Source organism: Arvicola amphibius, chromosome 11, assembly GCF_903992535.2.
Source record: "Arvicola amphibius chromosome 11, mArvAmp1.2, whole genome shotgun sequence".
NCBI classification, from domain to species: domain Eukaryota; kingdom Metazoa; phylum Chordata; class Mammalia; order Rodentia; family Cricetidae; genus Arvicola; species Arvicola amphibius.
In genome coordinates this window covers 41,096,231-41,113,124 of record NC_052057.2, presented here as the reverse complement: position 1 = coordinate 41,113,124, position 16,894 = coordinate 41,096,231, and the positions used below count along the sequence as shown (strand labels likewise).

The window sequence follows — 16,894 nt, the reverse complement described above, 5'->3', positions numbered from 1 at the left end:
TTCAGCTTGCTTCCTTTATTGCCTCCATCCTCCCAGGTCTCACTGTCTCTAGAGCAGTAAATAGACATATATGCAGGTGTAACATTCAAACCCATAAAATAAATCTAAAAAACAATGGCAAGTATGGTAGCCTTTTCCTTTAATCCCAGCACTCAGGAAGCAAAGGCAGGAAGATCTCTGTGAGTTCAAAGCCAGCCTGGTCTACAGAGTGAGTCCAAGATCAATCAGAGCTATACTATGAGTGAGATTTTACTCAGTAACAATTTAAAAAAGAAAAGAAAAGAAAGAGAAAGTGGGTAGACCTAGACCTCTAAGGAAATCCTTCTGAGATGTAAAAACCAATGCTGTTTCAGACTTCACGTTCTATCCATCACAAAATCACCAGGGCAAAGAGGACTCGGGAGGTTGAGGCAGAACAAAACAAAACAAACAAACAAGCAAAAATGAGAAGTCTGTCCACTTAATTGAGCCCATTTAATGGATGCTAAAAATTCAGTCTTCATAATGAAGGAACCACAAACATTTGAATAGGATCATAAATTAGAACAGGTTTGCTAAATAACTATTTGTTAAAGATGGCTCTCCTTCCTTCTAAAGCGTTCCTATAAGCTAACTTCCAAATGTTCAACCCTAATCTACCAGGGAATGAGGAGCGGAGTGCTGAGAGGGGAAGCAGGGGCAAGCTCTTACTGTCTTGGATGTGACTACACATATGCTCACCAACTGCAGAGATCCTCTGCAGGCTGCACCTCCCTACTTACTGCTGGACTTGGTGGCTGCAGTTTGCACTTGTGAAGCTCACAATCATCTGCAGCTTTTCGGTTGCATAGTTCACAAACTGCTGCTTAAATGCTCTCTCTTTAGCGCGGGTGGTCCAGGTCAGCCTTTCATAAAGATACAAAGCTCCATACATACTTAAGGAAACAGAGATGAGTTTCCAGCCCACTGTTTTCCAAATCTGCAAGACAAAGCCACAGCTCACTGTGAGAAATAAACACATTAGAAGGAGGAGACAGTGATCATCTTCTAAAAATGTACATACCTTCCTCATAAAGAAATCTGATAGAAAAAATATAAACACTAGGATGGAGTTTCACAGCCTGCCACAATTGATGGGCTGAATTTAAGCTCTCTCCCTTGTAAAGTTTTCTTTAATTTTTCTTATCTATGAGTGTTCCATCTGCCTCCATGAATGTATGCCAGATGTGTGTGTAGTGCCTGTGGAGGCCAGTAGATGGCATCAGAACCCCTGGGACTAGAATTACAAATGGCTGAGCTGCCATGCAGGTGCTGAGAACCAAGCAGGGGGTCCTCTGAAGAGCAGCACTTCTTAACCAGCTCTCCAGCACCAACTTGATACTATCTCAAAAAAAAAAGGAAGAAAGAAAGAAAATTATATTTTTAGGTTGAATGTTTCAAACATTATAACAGCACATACATGCTGTTAATGAATAAAGAACCGAACACAACTTACCAATAATCTTTAATACTTAAGACATCTCCCATTGGTATTCAGAGACAGTCTTGTTTGCTGTCAAAGAATAAACCAGCCCTCACAAAAGAAAGGCAAGTTTTCTACCAACTTGGCTCTTTCTTGTTATGTCAATATATAAATAAATCACTTATTTGTGTGCTATAGTGAGAAAATAGGTCATTTTATTAAAATCCAGATACAGTTAGGAATGTAATTCGGTGGTATAGTGCCTATTTGGCATGTGCAAGGTTCTGGGGGCACTGCCCAAAGGAAAACAAACAGCAAACAGAAACCAACTCAACAGCTTTCATCCTAAACTTACAGGTAAGGGTACAGGTAGGTAGGGGTGCATGTGTGCATGTGTTTTTAAAGATAAGTTACATCTGTAAAATCTTAGTCACTATTTTTTTGTTGTTTTTGAGACAGAGTTTCTCTGTGTAGCTGTGGCTGTCCTGGAACTAGCTCTGTAGACCAGGTAGGCCTTGAATTCAGAGTGTTGGGATTCAAGGTGTGCACCACTGCTACCCAGCTCCTTAGTCACATTTAACAATTTACAAATTTTCAGATGCTGACGAGAATATGATCATAACGTTATTAAAGAACTGTTTCTTACCACTCCCCCAACAACTAGGATTCCCATGGAGGTTCTAGACGTGAGAGATGCCAATCCTGTGGTCAAGATGGCCATGAGCTCTTCCTGAGCTGCACCGTCAGGGGTTGCTGGATTAGAAGCAGTGGGAGTTGAAGCCAAAGATCTAGGGAGCTGGAGAATTTAGGAGAAGAAAACAAAAAAAGTTACATTTATAAAGCTGTTTTTTTTTTTTTAAGTAAAGCAATTTATGGGGGGAGGGGAGGTTCCAAATAATGAGTAGAGCACAACCACACAAGGAGAACAAACACACTAGAAGTTCTTCTTCTCGTTGGCTGTGGGAGGGTTGTGACAGTGTCTGGCACGGTGGCCAAGGCTAGCCTCAAACTCAAACTCAGAATCTTCCAGCCTCAGTTACCAGACTGCTGAAATGACAGACATGTACCTTCACAGGAATTATTTTCTATGTAAACTAATGATAAAACAAACAATAAATTTAATAGTAAATCAAGAAGAATTAAAACTGGTTTTCTAAGAGTAGCTTTTCTTATTTTTAATTATGTGTGTGTATGCAGTATACCCCAAGAATAGAGGTGTTGGATCCCCTGGATGTTACAGGCAATTCTGAGCTGCCTAAATGTGGGTACTGAGAACTCTGAAAAAGCAGGAAGCACTCTTAACCATTGGGCCATCTCTACAGCTAATTCTATCTCCCAAGAATTTTTTTTTGGGGGGGGGAGGTGGTTCAAGACAGGGTTTCTCTGTAGCTTTGGAGCCTGTCCTGGAACTCTTGTAGACCAGGTTGGCTTCGAACTCAGAGATTCGCCTGCCTCTGCCTCCTAAGTGCTGGGATTAAAGGCAAGCACCACCAACTGCCCAGCTAAGACTACTTTTTTTTTAGAGTTGAAGATGTAGCATAGTACTAAGACTTGTGTGCTTAGCACATGCAATGTCCTAGCTCATTTCTAACATTAAAACAAACAACTGGGCAGTGGTGATGCACACCTTTAATCCCAGCACTCGGGAGGCAAAACACATCAAAGAAGATTAAAGAATAAGCCACACACTGAAAAATATATTTGGTCGTCACCTATCTGTAAAGTAAATTGTAAATTTACATGCAGATGATAGAATCCCTAAACTTAGTAGTGGCCAACAATTACAATTAGAACGCGAATAAAAATATTGCTCAAGAGGAACACACCTGGGCACTGGTGGTGCACATCTTTAATCTTTAGTTGGCAGAGGCAAGTGGATCTCAGGGTTCAAGGCTGGCCTGGTTGCCAGAGTAAGTTACAGGATAGCCAGGACTACAAGACCCCCATCCCCCAAAAAGAACACAAGGGCAAAGGGTTTATTTAGTAAGCACATGAAAAGGTGTTCAAATCAGTCATTAAGGAAGTGTAAATCAAACCCATGATGAGATATCAGTTCAGGCTCACCAGGATAAGATAGACAATAAACAAGCGTACAAAGTACACCTAGAAAATTAAGCCTTCACAGTGCTTGTGGGCAGGATAAAATGTGACCAGCTTGGAAAAAAATTTGGAAAATCCTAAGAAACATAAACATAAATGCCAGGAGTGATGCTCCCCTGTGGTCCCAACGTTCAGGAGGCTAAGATAGGAAGATCATTACATCTGAGGCCAGTCTGGGCTACAAAGACCTTGTTCTAAATACCTAAAATAGCAGGGCACGGTGGCACATATCTATATCCCAGAACTTGGAAGGTAAAGAAGATTTCACATTCAAGATCACCCAACACACACACACACACACACACACACACACACACACACACACACACACACACCAGGCAGAAAGGAAAGAAGGATGGGAGGCAGGTAGGAGAGAGAACGCTAATAAAAGGAAGTTCACCTCAAGTTACTACATGACTTAGCATTTACTCCTGGAGTACCCCCAGAAGCGAAGCACACATCACACGAGGGCACACATGCACATCCACATGACAGCATGCATGTATATCCACAGCATTTTCAAAAGCTATTCACAATGGCTGCTTTAAGAACCAAGGCAGTTGTACAACAGCAAAGGGATGTAACAAGAAAAATGTAGTTTTATGTGTAGGTTACATGACAGCCTTTATTGAAGATAAGATGTTCAAAAAAGCATATACTCCACAAACAAAGGGAAAATATAGTTTATATATGCAATAGAATTCTAAGCTATGTCATTTGCAGGAAAATGATAAAACTAAAGAGAACCATATCACATGAATAAATCATACCAGAGAGACAAGTATTGGATGACTTTCCTCACTTGCGGGTCCTAGACATGATAGGTACATGTATCACATAGATACTGGGGATATGCAAGCAGAAGCAGAATTGTTTAGGAACAAAGGCGACTCATGGGAGAGGTAGAACATGAGAACAGAGTGAACAGTGGAGTATTAGGAGAGTCAAGGAAGAGGCCCAAGCACCTTTAAATGAATATAAAAGGGGAGGAGTATATAAACATTATCTTAAAATTTGCTTAGTAGAGCCCACTTAAGTCTAAAATAGCAGTCTTTCACTGTCCTCTGCTGACACTAATGAAAAGACTCCCCTGACATGCTACATAATCACTTCTGCAGGCTTCGTTGGCAATGACTTTCTTGCAAAGCCAGCCACCACACTGTGGGCCAATGGACGGTGGAGAAATAAAATGAGCTCCACCTATTACTCTGCCTACTCTGTAAACATCCTACCTGAGCTCTGCCTAGGCACCTGAGACACTAGGGAATGTGTAGATGGCAAATCCAAACTGACCAAGCTGACTAGTGCTAACCCCAGAGACATGAATGACCTGCCATAAATGGGCAGGAGGGAATCTCTGGAGAATAACAAAAATGTTCTGGTTTTTTTTTTTTTTAAAAAAAAAAAACAACTTTAATTTTAATTATGTGTTTATGGAGGGGGTATGTGTACAAAAGCCTATGATGGCCAGAGGGTGTCAGATCCCTGGAGATGGAGTTACAACAGTTCTGAACTACCCAGGGTGGGTGCTAGGAACCAAACTCAGGCCCTGCAGAAACAGTGTGCACTCTTAGTCACTGAGCCACTTCTCCAGCCCCAATAGAAATGCTTTAAAAATAGACTATGGTGATGTTTTTAATTTATTTTTATGTTTACTATTTATATGCACGTGTCTATGTTTGTGTGAATGCGTGACAGTGTTCAGAGACCAAAAGAGGCTGTCAGATCCCCTGGAGCTGGAGTTACAGGTGGGTGCTGAGAAGATACTCAGGTCTTCTGCAAGAGCAAGAGTGCTTTTAACTCTTGAGCTATCTCTCTAGCCTCTGGGATGCTTTACACTCCATAAACTTCCTCGAAATTCTAAAATTAACAAAAATTAAAGCTTATTCTAATTTATTTAAAGTCTAGAACCAAATTTTAAAAATACTTCCTGTAAAGTCTGAGAATCTGAGTTCAATCCCAGAAGCCAAATGGTAGAAGCACAGAATCGACTCCTACCTATTGTCCTCTGACCTTCACATGTGGCACATACATGCACATGAACATGCATTGTACACACAGGCAAACATGTACAGATACAAAAATAAGTGAATGGAGAAGCTGTAAACATGGCATTCATAGTTTTAATGGGCAAACAAACTCCAACTCAGAAGAGGCTGGAGAAGACAGACATGAGTCCTAAGTAGGCAGATTCGAGTAAGCCAGCTAAGTGAATCTGCATGAGCAGCGTTAAGAGTGCCAACTGGGGCAATCAAGACACATACCTGAAAGACAGGCTCGGAGAGCAAAAGCAGCACCCTCTGTGCATTTGTGGAGCCCAGGAATCGATGCACAAGGGAAGACCAGCCCAGGGAAAATCGAAACACAATGTCCTCTTGAAAATCTGAACACAACTTGTGGCAATTGAGATCATAGCTGAGATCAAATTTTTTGCAAGGTATTAATGTATGAAGCTTACTCTGTATACCAGCTGGAAGTAATGGCTTCAAGTTTTCTGGAAAAAAGATTACATTTATTTTAACAAGCAGGAGTATGTGTTTTACCTTCCAGGCAATGTAGCCAAATGCAAACAGCCCTGTATGAAAGAAGTGGAGAGAGGGGAAGGAGGGAGGGAGGGAGGGAGAGAAGGAGATAGGGAGAGAAGGAAGGATGGAGGAGGGAGATTATACACAACTCTGGAGACATGAACATTACCGATAATTTCTTGTTGAGACTGAAGCATAGAGGCATTGACTTCATTGGTGCACCGATCAGCCAAATTTCTTCCCATACCATTTTCTATGTGCTTATTTAATTCCTATCAATAATAATTGTAAATGGTACATTATTTTTTTCATATAAAGTAGGTGGATTTTATAAAGATTGTTGGATGGATGTTGGCAAGCGAACCTAGAACTTTCACAGTTGCTAAGCACATGCTTGACCACCGAGCTCCATCCCCAGTCCCTCTGAAATTTTACATGTGAGACAGTTTGTATTTACTACCAGAGCATGGGAGCTGTCATCCTCTGTATAGGAAATGCCAAGAATGCAGTGAAAGAGCCACTAAACACACGAATAAAGCAAAGAGCAAGAGAGCAGCCTCAGAACAAATGGCCAACAACTTGAACTTACACTCTTATACACTTTCAGTACACTGGGGGTAGGATGAAAGTCATAACAAAACTCATCAACCAAAACAGACAGTCGGCAAATTTCATCTGTCATTGCACAAGAAACCTGAAGACATTAAAAAAAAAAAAAAAACTCAGTGTTAAAAATTAAAGCCATTCATAGCCAGCCAGGGCTGCAAAACAAGATATCCCCTCAAATAAACAAACAAGATAAAATAAAAAAGATTAGCACCTGCAGCTGCTGAGAATATCAAATCAAGGGACATATTCCTTTAAGGTGAGAGACAGACGCATTTAGTGCTAACACATACTGCTGCTTCCAGACACCATGACCATACGTTACCTTGTTGGCCACCTCCTCCGTGACCTCCTTGATTTTCTTCTTAACATCTAGTGTTAGGAGGTTCATCTGGTTTCGGATAAAGTCCAGTCTATCAATTTGGTCTTCCCTCTCTTCCATTGAATAAACCCTATTTTATTAGGAAGAGTGATCAATATGTGGGCCATGTTAAAGTCTAAAGCAATTAATTAAGCAAGGTCATTCATTTATATCTGGAACCATTCTTTAACATGACACAAGAAAAAAGAAATCTTGTGTTCAAAGTCTCAAAGGACTACAGTTGCATTTCACCTGGCAAGTCCTTCAATGTTGATGGCTTAATGTAAATGACCTTGACTCTCCCGAGTTACCTGCATCCCACAAAAATAGTAAGGCTTCTAAGTCTCTATGACAGCAGTTCAGTTAAACAAGTGAAGCAGACAGTACAGTGGGAAGCCACAGCTCCTCCTGTTGTCTATGCACTCTATGAATAAGCAGGCACACAGAGATGGCATGGCCCACAAAGCTCCAAACATCCACTATCGGACACCCTGAAGGTCTGTGGACCTTGGATGACAGGAAAACTAGGACCCAAGAGCTTTTTAAGAAAACCAGCAGCATTAGTTTCCAGGACATTGTTCTCAAATCACATCTTTTGCCATGTTTAGTTCAATGTCCTATGTTTTAAAAGATGGAAGTCAGCCAATTAGACTATATTTGTTATTTGGCGTGCATCAGGGAGGAGTCAAGCTGGAATGGGCTTCAGCAGCAACACGCTCAGCATGCAAGCTGTGCAGAGAGATGCTGCCGGGACTGAGACAGACGCAGGGCACAGCCTCAGCTGCCATCATTTACACATGTTGCTGAATAAGCTGCACAGTCAAGGACAGGCAGAGATGCCTTATAGGCTGGGAGGTGTTCTTAGTGAAAATATGTAATTTCAAAACTTCAACTTTAAGTGCCAGTGACAGAGGACTTATAAACAACCTTCAGTTTTATCAAGGCTTAGCAGGTGAAGCTTCTAATCCCTGTGTTTGAGTGGCTGAGGCATGTGGAGTGCCATGGGTTTTAGACTAGACTATCTCAAAAACATTCTTTGATTTTACCCCATCTTGACTTAATCTTTGATGCTTTCTATGCTTCCCTGAACTGGGTTAAACTTGCTAAGGCTCCATGAGGCCTGATAACATATTTGTCACACGTAACAACATTTTGCAATGTGTTCCCAAATGTGTCAAGTCTCATATTTTAAGATGGCCTTAACCCAAGCTCTTCCCACCTCAGCCTCACCAGAGCTGGGATCACAGGTGTGTGCCGCATCTGGGAAAGCTGTCTGCTTCAGTACCTTTGCATACTATAAAGGTTACAGGAGAAGGGCTGTGAATTGACTGTAAACAGCATCACCTGGTTTGGAAATCTTCTTGCGATTCTGCTTGAAGATCGGTCCTCCTCTCCCATGACGCTACTCAACATTTTAAAGCCACAATTCATACACAGTCACCCAGGGAAGGTCACAAAATTAATAAATCATCTTCAAATATTCATTTAAAAATACACAAGCAGGCACCAGTAATGTCACAAAACTGGTCTTAGTGCCTAAGTATTTTTCGTACCATTTCAAACCTCAGCCCTAAAGATCTGACACAATGAAAGTAACATTTGGGCCGTAATAATGGGGATGCCTACCTCTTCTCTGCTGCTGCCACGTTTACTGAGTCCAATATGTTTTTCACAGTGTCTAGTATCTGTTTAGCTCTGATAGTGTGCTGTTCAAACTTTGTTTTCACTGCTGACTGCGAGATACACTCCTGCGAGGGGCCCAAGCCATAACACATTACTGCAATTCCATCCAAACACTTTCAGGAATTCAAACACAAAAACTTGCTGGTTGTAATTTAAACCAAAACCAAAAGGAAAGATGGAAAAAAATTGCATGATGAAACACAAAATTACAAAGATTAAGCAAACTGAAGGACTTAAAAGTAAGAAGAGCTGTGACAGCAAGTTTGTATTCTTGTGCATCTTCACACAGTAATGTGCAGGGGGCTGACTACAGAACAATTACAACAAAAAAAGAAACTAACAAATGGCACTATTCTCAGGGTCACACATGTCCCAACGAAATACCTATTTGACTTTGTCCATTTACCCTGTTTTAATCAAGTTTGTAGTATATAACCAAATAAAGTCTGAGTTGTTAGAATTCTTATTTTAAAATGACTTATATAATGTGATAATATACCTAAGGTTACTGAAAAGAATATCTAAGGATTAATACATGAGGAGTTAAAATTATCATTAACATTTTAAAATACACATAGAAAGCCACTTGCAGCTATCTCAAAGACCATGAGCGTGCAGCACAGCGCCAGGCCTGAAGGACACTGAGCTTGATCGTCTCCCCTTCACAGCAGCTGTACAGTCAGCCAGTGTCTCCCAACAAATAGACCGCTCCCCTTCCTTTCTCCCTCTTTTTGTTTTGTTTTTGTTGGAGTGTGTGTGTGTGTGTAGAGAGACAGAGACAGACAGACACACACACACACATATATGTATGTATGTATGCAAGTACATGTGTGTGTGCATGCATGCGATACTAACTGTGGTCATGACTTTGTGAAACTGACTTGTTCTTCTGTCAATACTGACAGAAGTTGTCAAGCTTCAATCCTCCAGCTGTGTGAGTTACACTGGAGTCATCTGTATGGCCCACGCTTACTGAATGTGCTATTCACAACTTCATAAGGCTGTCTCATTCAGGAAAAACCTAATTTTTTGCTGTGTAGCTATTTCTTCAGTATTTTCTTTGAGGTATGGAAAGCAGAACAATTCTTCTTTTAGGCTTGTAATGACAGTCCATCCCTTCCCCCGTACCTTTCCTTTTTTAATATTTATTTATTTATTATGTATACAATATTCTGTCTGTGTGTATGTCTGCAAGCCAGAAGAGGGCACCAGATCTCATTACAGATGGTTGTGAGCCACCATGTGGTTGCTGGGAATTGAACTCAGGACCTTTGGAAGAGCAGGCAATGCTCTTAACCTCTGAGCCATCTCTCCAGCCCCTCCCCCGTACCTTTCTCATGAAGCTCCCTGAAGCATCACTCATTCTTACTAACCTACTGACAGCAAGTTGCCTACTCCTGTTCTATGAGTTTGAAGCAAAGGATCTGAGACACACCCTTCACTAGAACCTGTGATCATTACCCACTTCTGAGAATTTTTAAATGGTCCAACTAAGCTTTGATTTTATTTTACATAACTACCTTGTAAATGTGCCAAATAAATATCTATAAAATTATAACAAAAGCATAAAAACATTTTTAAGAGAAAAAAGTTAAAAGCAATGTTCCTCGATGAAGTGGATCTAGATGTCAGTAATGAAGACCCAGCACAGAGAAGACAGCACAGTGCGAGAGCTGGGCTAGACAGAGTGAAGGGACTCAACGTCGCCAGCATGGGAGGAGGTACTGACTCAGTTATGTATGAGCAAACACAAGGAAGAAAAGAAGCCTTTCCACCGAGGGTATCCACACTGGGGGGTTCTAGTCATCTACAGGGTCTGAAGGAGCACCATGAGGAAGTCCTTACACACTCTGAACTAACGAATTTTTGCTGGGAGCATGAAAGTGCAGTTTGCAGAGTTACGTTATCAGAATCTATTGTACCTTTGTACAAGGTTAAAAAATACTGATCAAACTACTCTCAATTCCATCTTGTCAGAATATGTTATAGACTTTCAAATTTAAAAACTGAGAACCAAAATGAAAAGCACAGATCAATGTTTTCTGATTTCTTGTTAACATCTAAAGAAGTCAGTTTATTAATAATGCACAGTTACAAACACCCAAGAATGCTTTTTCAGTATGTTTTAAACTCAGAGTTAAAAAGGCAGGATGAACTTACCTCTTCCCTGGATGTAACATTCATGGAGATATGCACATGTTTTTATACATGCACACACACACACACACACATTGTTTAAAAAAGCAGTCTCAATAAACTGTCCAGGACCGCCCTGAAATCATCCTGACTCAGTTTTCCAAGTAGCTTAGACTATAGCCATGTACCCAGCTTTCTTCTTGTACCTTAATTCCTTTTTTAAATACATGTCTTCATCTGCCTTTCTCTCACCAAATAAAAGGTTAGGGAATAATAAACTTTTCATTTAAAAAGTTTGGCTTGAGCCGGGCGGTGGTGGCGCACACCTTTAATCCCAGCACTCGGGAGGCAGAGGCAGGCGGATCTCTGTGAGTTCGAGGCCAGCCTGGTCTACAAGAGCTAGTTCCAGGACAGGCTCTAAAAAAGCTACAGAGAAACCCTGTCTCGAAAAACCAAAAAAAGAAAAAAAAAAGGAAATAAAAAGTTTGGCTTGGTACAATCATCATTTATGTCCTCTATTAAGTCCTTATAGTGAATAATTACGGACAGCAGTTTTCTAATTCTACAGTTTTTGTTCACTTGCAATTGAGAAGGTGATAGGAAATCAAACAGAACTATACTAAGCAGGACTGTGTCAAGACTTAGAATGTCAACATCCAAAGAATGTTTCATTCAAAGACAGGATAAGCTTTAAATTTTGGGGGGAAAAAAACCCAAATGCCTACAACCCAAGATCAATTTCCCTCTGTGCTGGCTAGGGTTTTTTGTCAACTACTACCCAGCAACCATCATCTGTCCCAACAGAAATTACTGTCTGCTCTTGCCCCACAGGTATGAACACAAGAAATAACCATTCACTACACAACATAAGCAATACTAGACCATTTTTCATTTATAAACACAAATAGTATACACCTTTCTCAATTCTCACAGGTCATCCTTTCTGCAGGGCCTTCATTTCTTCAAACCTTTCTTGTTTCACTTGCTGCTGTCAGGACTAGGCTTAGTAACAGTAGAGGTTACTGACAAAGGTAGACAATTAAGGTTATAGTCACTCTCCAACTAGTGCCGTGTACAAGCCAGTCGTAATGAAATTCCTACCTCAAAAGTTTCTTCAAAATTCTGAAACTCTTGTAATCTTGCCTGAAATCCTTCGGCCAGTGCCCCACCTGTAACACAGGCAAAGAGTTTGATTTTTATTTTTGGGACAAGGTCTTACTACGCAGATGCAACCTCGAACTTGCGGCAATCCTCCTTTTTCAGCTTCCAGAGAATGTACGTTACAGGCGTGAGCCATCATGCCTGACTTAGGCAAAGATTTTTAAATCTAGTATAACCTTCCTTTACTTATGACACAGATGTTCCAAAACATCATAGCTGCTGTAAACTACAGAATATGAAACCCTCCATTATACTACGTGAGTTAATTTGCTTTCCTCCTTATTGTGCTAACTTGGGGAGTAAACACGGCTTACTTTTTCCCGTCACAGTTCCCATCACAGTTAAGTCGGGGCAGGAACCGAAGCAGAATAATGCCACTGACTGGTTTGCTCTCCAAGGCTTGCTCAGCTCTCTTTCTTATATTACCCAGGACAACCTGCCTGGGGTGGCACTGCTCACAGTGGGCTGACCCTCTCTGTCACTAATCAAGAAAGTGCACCACAGACATGCCCAATGGTCAATCTGATAGAGGCATTGTTTCATTAAACTTTCCCTTTTCCCAAATGATCTTAGCTTGTGTCAAATTGACAGAAATCTAACCAGGACACTATGTTCTATCATCTACACACATACACATAGTTAATGCCCTTTTTATCTTAAGAAAGCATTTAGTATGCACTGAGGGCATTGTTTCATTAAACTTTCCCTTTTCCCAAATGATCTTAGCTTGTGTCAAATTGACAGAAATCTAACCAGGACACTATGTTCTATCATCTACACACATACACATAGTTAATGCCCTTTTTATCTTAAGAAAGCATTTAGTATGCACTGAGGTCATATCTTTTGAAGTTAGAGATACAATAGCATATTAACACAAATTTCTTTTTGTAGCTTCACAGTTTCACAGATTTGTACTTACTGTAGAATCATAACAAACTTTTTTTAAAAATATTTATTTATTATATATACAATATTCTGTCTGTGTGTATGCCTGCAGGCCAGAAGAGGGCACCAGACCCCATTACAGATGGTTGTGAGCCACCATGTGGTTGCTGGGAATTGAATTTAGGACCTTTAGAAGAGCAGGTAATGCTCTTAACCTCTGAGCCATCTCTCCAGCCCCCATAACAAACTTTATTAAGTCAAGCATCTCACCTTTTCACCTAAAGGAAGCACTTTGTGATTATCACTGGGTTTGACTAAACTGCCTGCATCAGTGGGCATGCTCCATTTGGGCTATCTTCAGCACAATAAAGGTTCTCCAGCACAACCATGCAGTAACATGCTGGCTCAATAAGACAGATGGGAACTGAACAAAAGGAAGCCTCCTGTTGCCTGGGATGATGAGAGAGCTCAGCACACTACTCTTTTGTTGTTGCTTTTGTTTGTTTGTTTGAAGACAGGTTTTCTCTGTGTTACAGTCCTAGCTGTCCTGGAACTAGCTCCTGTAGACCAGGCTGACCTCGAACTCAGAGATCTGCCTGCCTCTGCCTCTAGAGTGCTGGGATTAAAGGCGTGCGCCACCACCGCCTGGCTACCACACAAGTCTTGACAGTGTGATTTAACACTTGCCATATAATATTACTGCACCACAGCTGAGCACAGTCACAGGTAGTGGGAGACAAGATTTCCAGTATGCTACTGTTTAGTTATGACTTATGTTTAGTTATTTAAGAAGGAAACTGTAATTACTACATACCACCTTCTGGCATCCCCTGGGCTTTATGTTTTCGGCAGTTGAGAACTTCCTTGGCTGAAACAAAAAAGATCCGATTCCGAGCTTCCAAAGGACTCACAACTTTGAGCTCTTCTACCAAGAAGTGAAGGCATCTCTCCATGTGCTGTCTGCGCACCTGCACGTAGCACAGGAATTTTAACAATTTAAACAAAACAGAAATAATAACAACCTTTAACCACAGGCCTGTACTAAATTCCAGGTATAGTAACTGTCATGCTTTGAATGAGAAATATCCAACACAGGCTTGGGAATTTAAGTAATTGTACTCAGTTGGTGGCCTTGTTTGACAGACAAAGTGTCACAGGGCTTTGAGAACTTAAGGCCTCTCCCCACTTCCAGTTTGTTCTCTCTACTTTAATGCCTGCAGTTCAAGATCTGAACCCTTAGCTTCTGCTCTAGTTGCCATGACTATAGCTTGCTCCCCACCACAACAGACTTTTATAAACTGTCTTCTATAAGCTGTCATGGTCATACTCTCAGAGTGATACATATGAAGTCTGATCTTGATGACGGGAAATCTCTACTTAATAATCTTCCTTCTGAGCATCAAATATTACTCAAATATTATAAAATATCACAAATCAGCTTTAATACCTACCTAATTGTATGGGACAATGTAATCAATTCTATATTAAGGGCATAATAAAAATAATATGTACAGTAACAGTAGTGGGCAGAAATGGGTAACATTTTTAGTTTTATGCTTATTTTCTAAGCTGTCATCCATGGGGCTGTTAATACCTTTGAAATCAGAAAACAAGTACTACAATAAGAATATAAAATAAAGCTATTGTTTTCATTTTAAATAAAAACATAACAGCCTATTTTTCTTAAGAACATGGAAACTGGGACTAGAGAAATGGCTCAACATTTAAGAACCCCTGATGCTCTTTCAAAAGGTCATAGTTCCATTCCCAACAACCATCTCAAAAAGCAAAGCAAGAAACCAAAACAGAAAGAAGCCAGAGTCACGAGAAGCTCAGAGTCAGGCAGGCTCAGTTATTTCATCTGCGTTCTGATGCAGGTATTGTGAAATCCATCAAGTCAAGGCATTTTCTGTTACATATTCTATACTTTAATAAAAGTTAAACATGGGGCTAGAGAGATGACTAAAAGGTCGAGAATATAATTGCTCTTCTACATGGCAGTTTATAACTGTCTGCACCTCCAGTTCTAGCAGATCCAAGGCCCTATTCTAGTCTCCTCTGGCATGGAAGGGGTGCATAAGCATACATGCAGGCAAAACACCCATGTGAAAAAAAAAGTAAGACATGAAAAAGTTTCTAGTTCTGAGAAAAACCATCGCTTAGTGTACCAGATACCTGTCACAAACCCCTACAGGTTTTCTAAAATCATACTCATTTTTTTTCTTTTAATTTTTCAGACAGAGTCTAGTATGGCTCAGGCTAGCCTCAAACTTACAGCTCATATTGATTTTGACTACCTGATCCTTTTGCCCCCACCTCCCAAGTCAGGCATTAGGTAAGAGTGTGTATCATGACGCCCAGCTATATTCATATTATTTCAACAATCATAGAATAGCTTCTCGTGATGTCCTCTGAAGTCGATTGTTTTCTCAGATAACAATGTACACAACTATAGTTCAAAATAGGGATGAAACTTACATCCTCCATATACTCTGGCTCTGAGGCAGAAGCATCCCAACGATTGTTCAGAATGAAAATGTTTGGTTTGGAGAGCCGCTCATTCACCTTATGGAAAAAATGTTTCTCCTAAAAAATATCAAGAACAACATTTTAACAAGCACTTTCTATTTACACTTATAATGGAAACCCTCAGACTTAAAGTCTGAATCACTTAAAGCACAGTGATTAGCATCCACTAAGACCCTTGTGAACACTCATCTTGCCCTTGGAAATCAAAACACAAACCCAATGGCAAGGGTTCCTGCTCTTGCCAGGTCTCTCTTGAGATTCAACCAACACTCACCAGTGTGTATGTATAGGACAGAAAGTGACTGATTGATAATAGCCCCAGAAGTTAAAAGTCACTTCGAATCATTTTTCAGAGTTAGCTAAGCCGATGGTTGTAGTAGGGGCACACCTTCAATTCAAGGTAGAGACAAGCAGATCTCTGTGAGTTTGAGGCCAGCCTGCTCTACACTGTTAGCTCCAGACAAGCCAGAGATACATAGTGAGACCCCGCCTCGAGAACAAACCAACAAATAAATGTAGCTGAGTTCACTGGCATACTTGTATAAACTCGAATAACAAATATCATATAAACTGCTTCTTGGTCTTTTGGATAAGTTCAAGCAAAGATCATTATATAAATACCGTGAAGTAAGTGTTGTGTCTGTTCACAGCAAGATGCCGTAGCTAGCTGAAAATAGGAACGGCTCCACGAAGAAAATAATAGGTACTCATGATGGGTTTAGACATGCCGCTAACAGGGTCTTTCATAATCCAGGCTGGCCCTGAACTCATATCAAAGATGGCATTAAATATCTCATTCTCCTGCTTCTATGTACAAGATTACGGACATGTGACTACAGCCAGCTTAACAGGTATTTCTGAAAGAGGAAAAGTTCAGAAGTGGACAAAGTGTAAGAAAAGAATAGCATCAATACGACTGGGGATGTCGCTCAGAGACAGTGTTTGCCTAACACATGCACAACCCTGAGTTTGATTGCTAGCACAAAAGAGAGAACAAATGAGACTAGCATAATCAGAGGCACCAAAGTCAGACTGAGGCTGAGCCATCTGCTCATCTGTGGGAGTGAAGCTCTCAGCTAATGTATGCTGTTTGACATGAGCCTCTGACATACAGGAAAATGGCAAAGCCTTTCTATGGTTCACACAGGGATGCTGACAGTGTGTGCAGAAATGTCCAGAGTCGCTTTCTCCCTGCAGATATTTACAACCTAAAGACTGCTCCCCCACAAAGACCGCTCCCACTAAATCTGCCTCTTGTTCAGCTGTTTATGATACCCCTGCTCCCTTATCCATCTGTAATAGCCCCATATGCTGGCTCAGCTGTAGGCAACAACCCTGCCTCTCTGTTGCACACATATAACAGACACACTGAGCACCTAGAAGCTGTGGTTTCTCCATCAGATAATCCGGTCCTCCCAATCCCACTTTTTCTGTGTGTTTCCATCTGTTTGCCTTTTCTTCACT

At 40.8% G+C, this 16,894-nt stretch overlaps 1 protein-coding gene across 3 annotated transcripts in view; it reads right to left on the bottom strand.

Moving 5' to 3' along the window:
* The window catches only part of Mfn1 (mitofusin 1), a 40,866-nt gene that overhangs the window by 7,330 nt on the left and 16,642 nt on the right, over window positions 1-16,894 (bottom strand). For all 3 annotated transcript variants that reach the window (XM_038347659.1, XM_038347658.1, XM_038347660.1), the window contains exons 7-16: window positions 15,380-15,487; window positions 13,716-13,869; window positions 11,954-12,021; window positions 8,660-8,781; window positions 6,998-7,124; window positions 6,656-6,760; window positions 6,236-6,338; window positions 5,806-6,035; window positions 2,088-2,237; window positions 762-958 (exon numbers count right to left, since the gene is read on the bottom strand). In XM_038347659.1, the coding sequence (XP_038203587.1) occupies window positions 762-958; window positions 2,088-2,237; window positions 5,806-6,035; window positions 6,236-6,338; window positions 6,656-6,760; window positions 6,998-7,124; window positions 8,660-8,781; window positions 11,954-12,021; window positions 13,716-13,869; window positions 15,380-15,487 (1,364 nt within the window). The remainder of the gene's footprint in view (window positions 1-761; window positions 959-2,087; window positions 2,238-5,805; window positions 6,036-6,235; window positions 6,339-6,655; window positions 6,761-6,997; window positions 7,125-8,659; window positions 8,782-11,953; window positions 12,022-13,715; window positions 13,870-15,379; window positions 15,488-16,894) is intronic.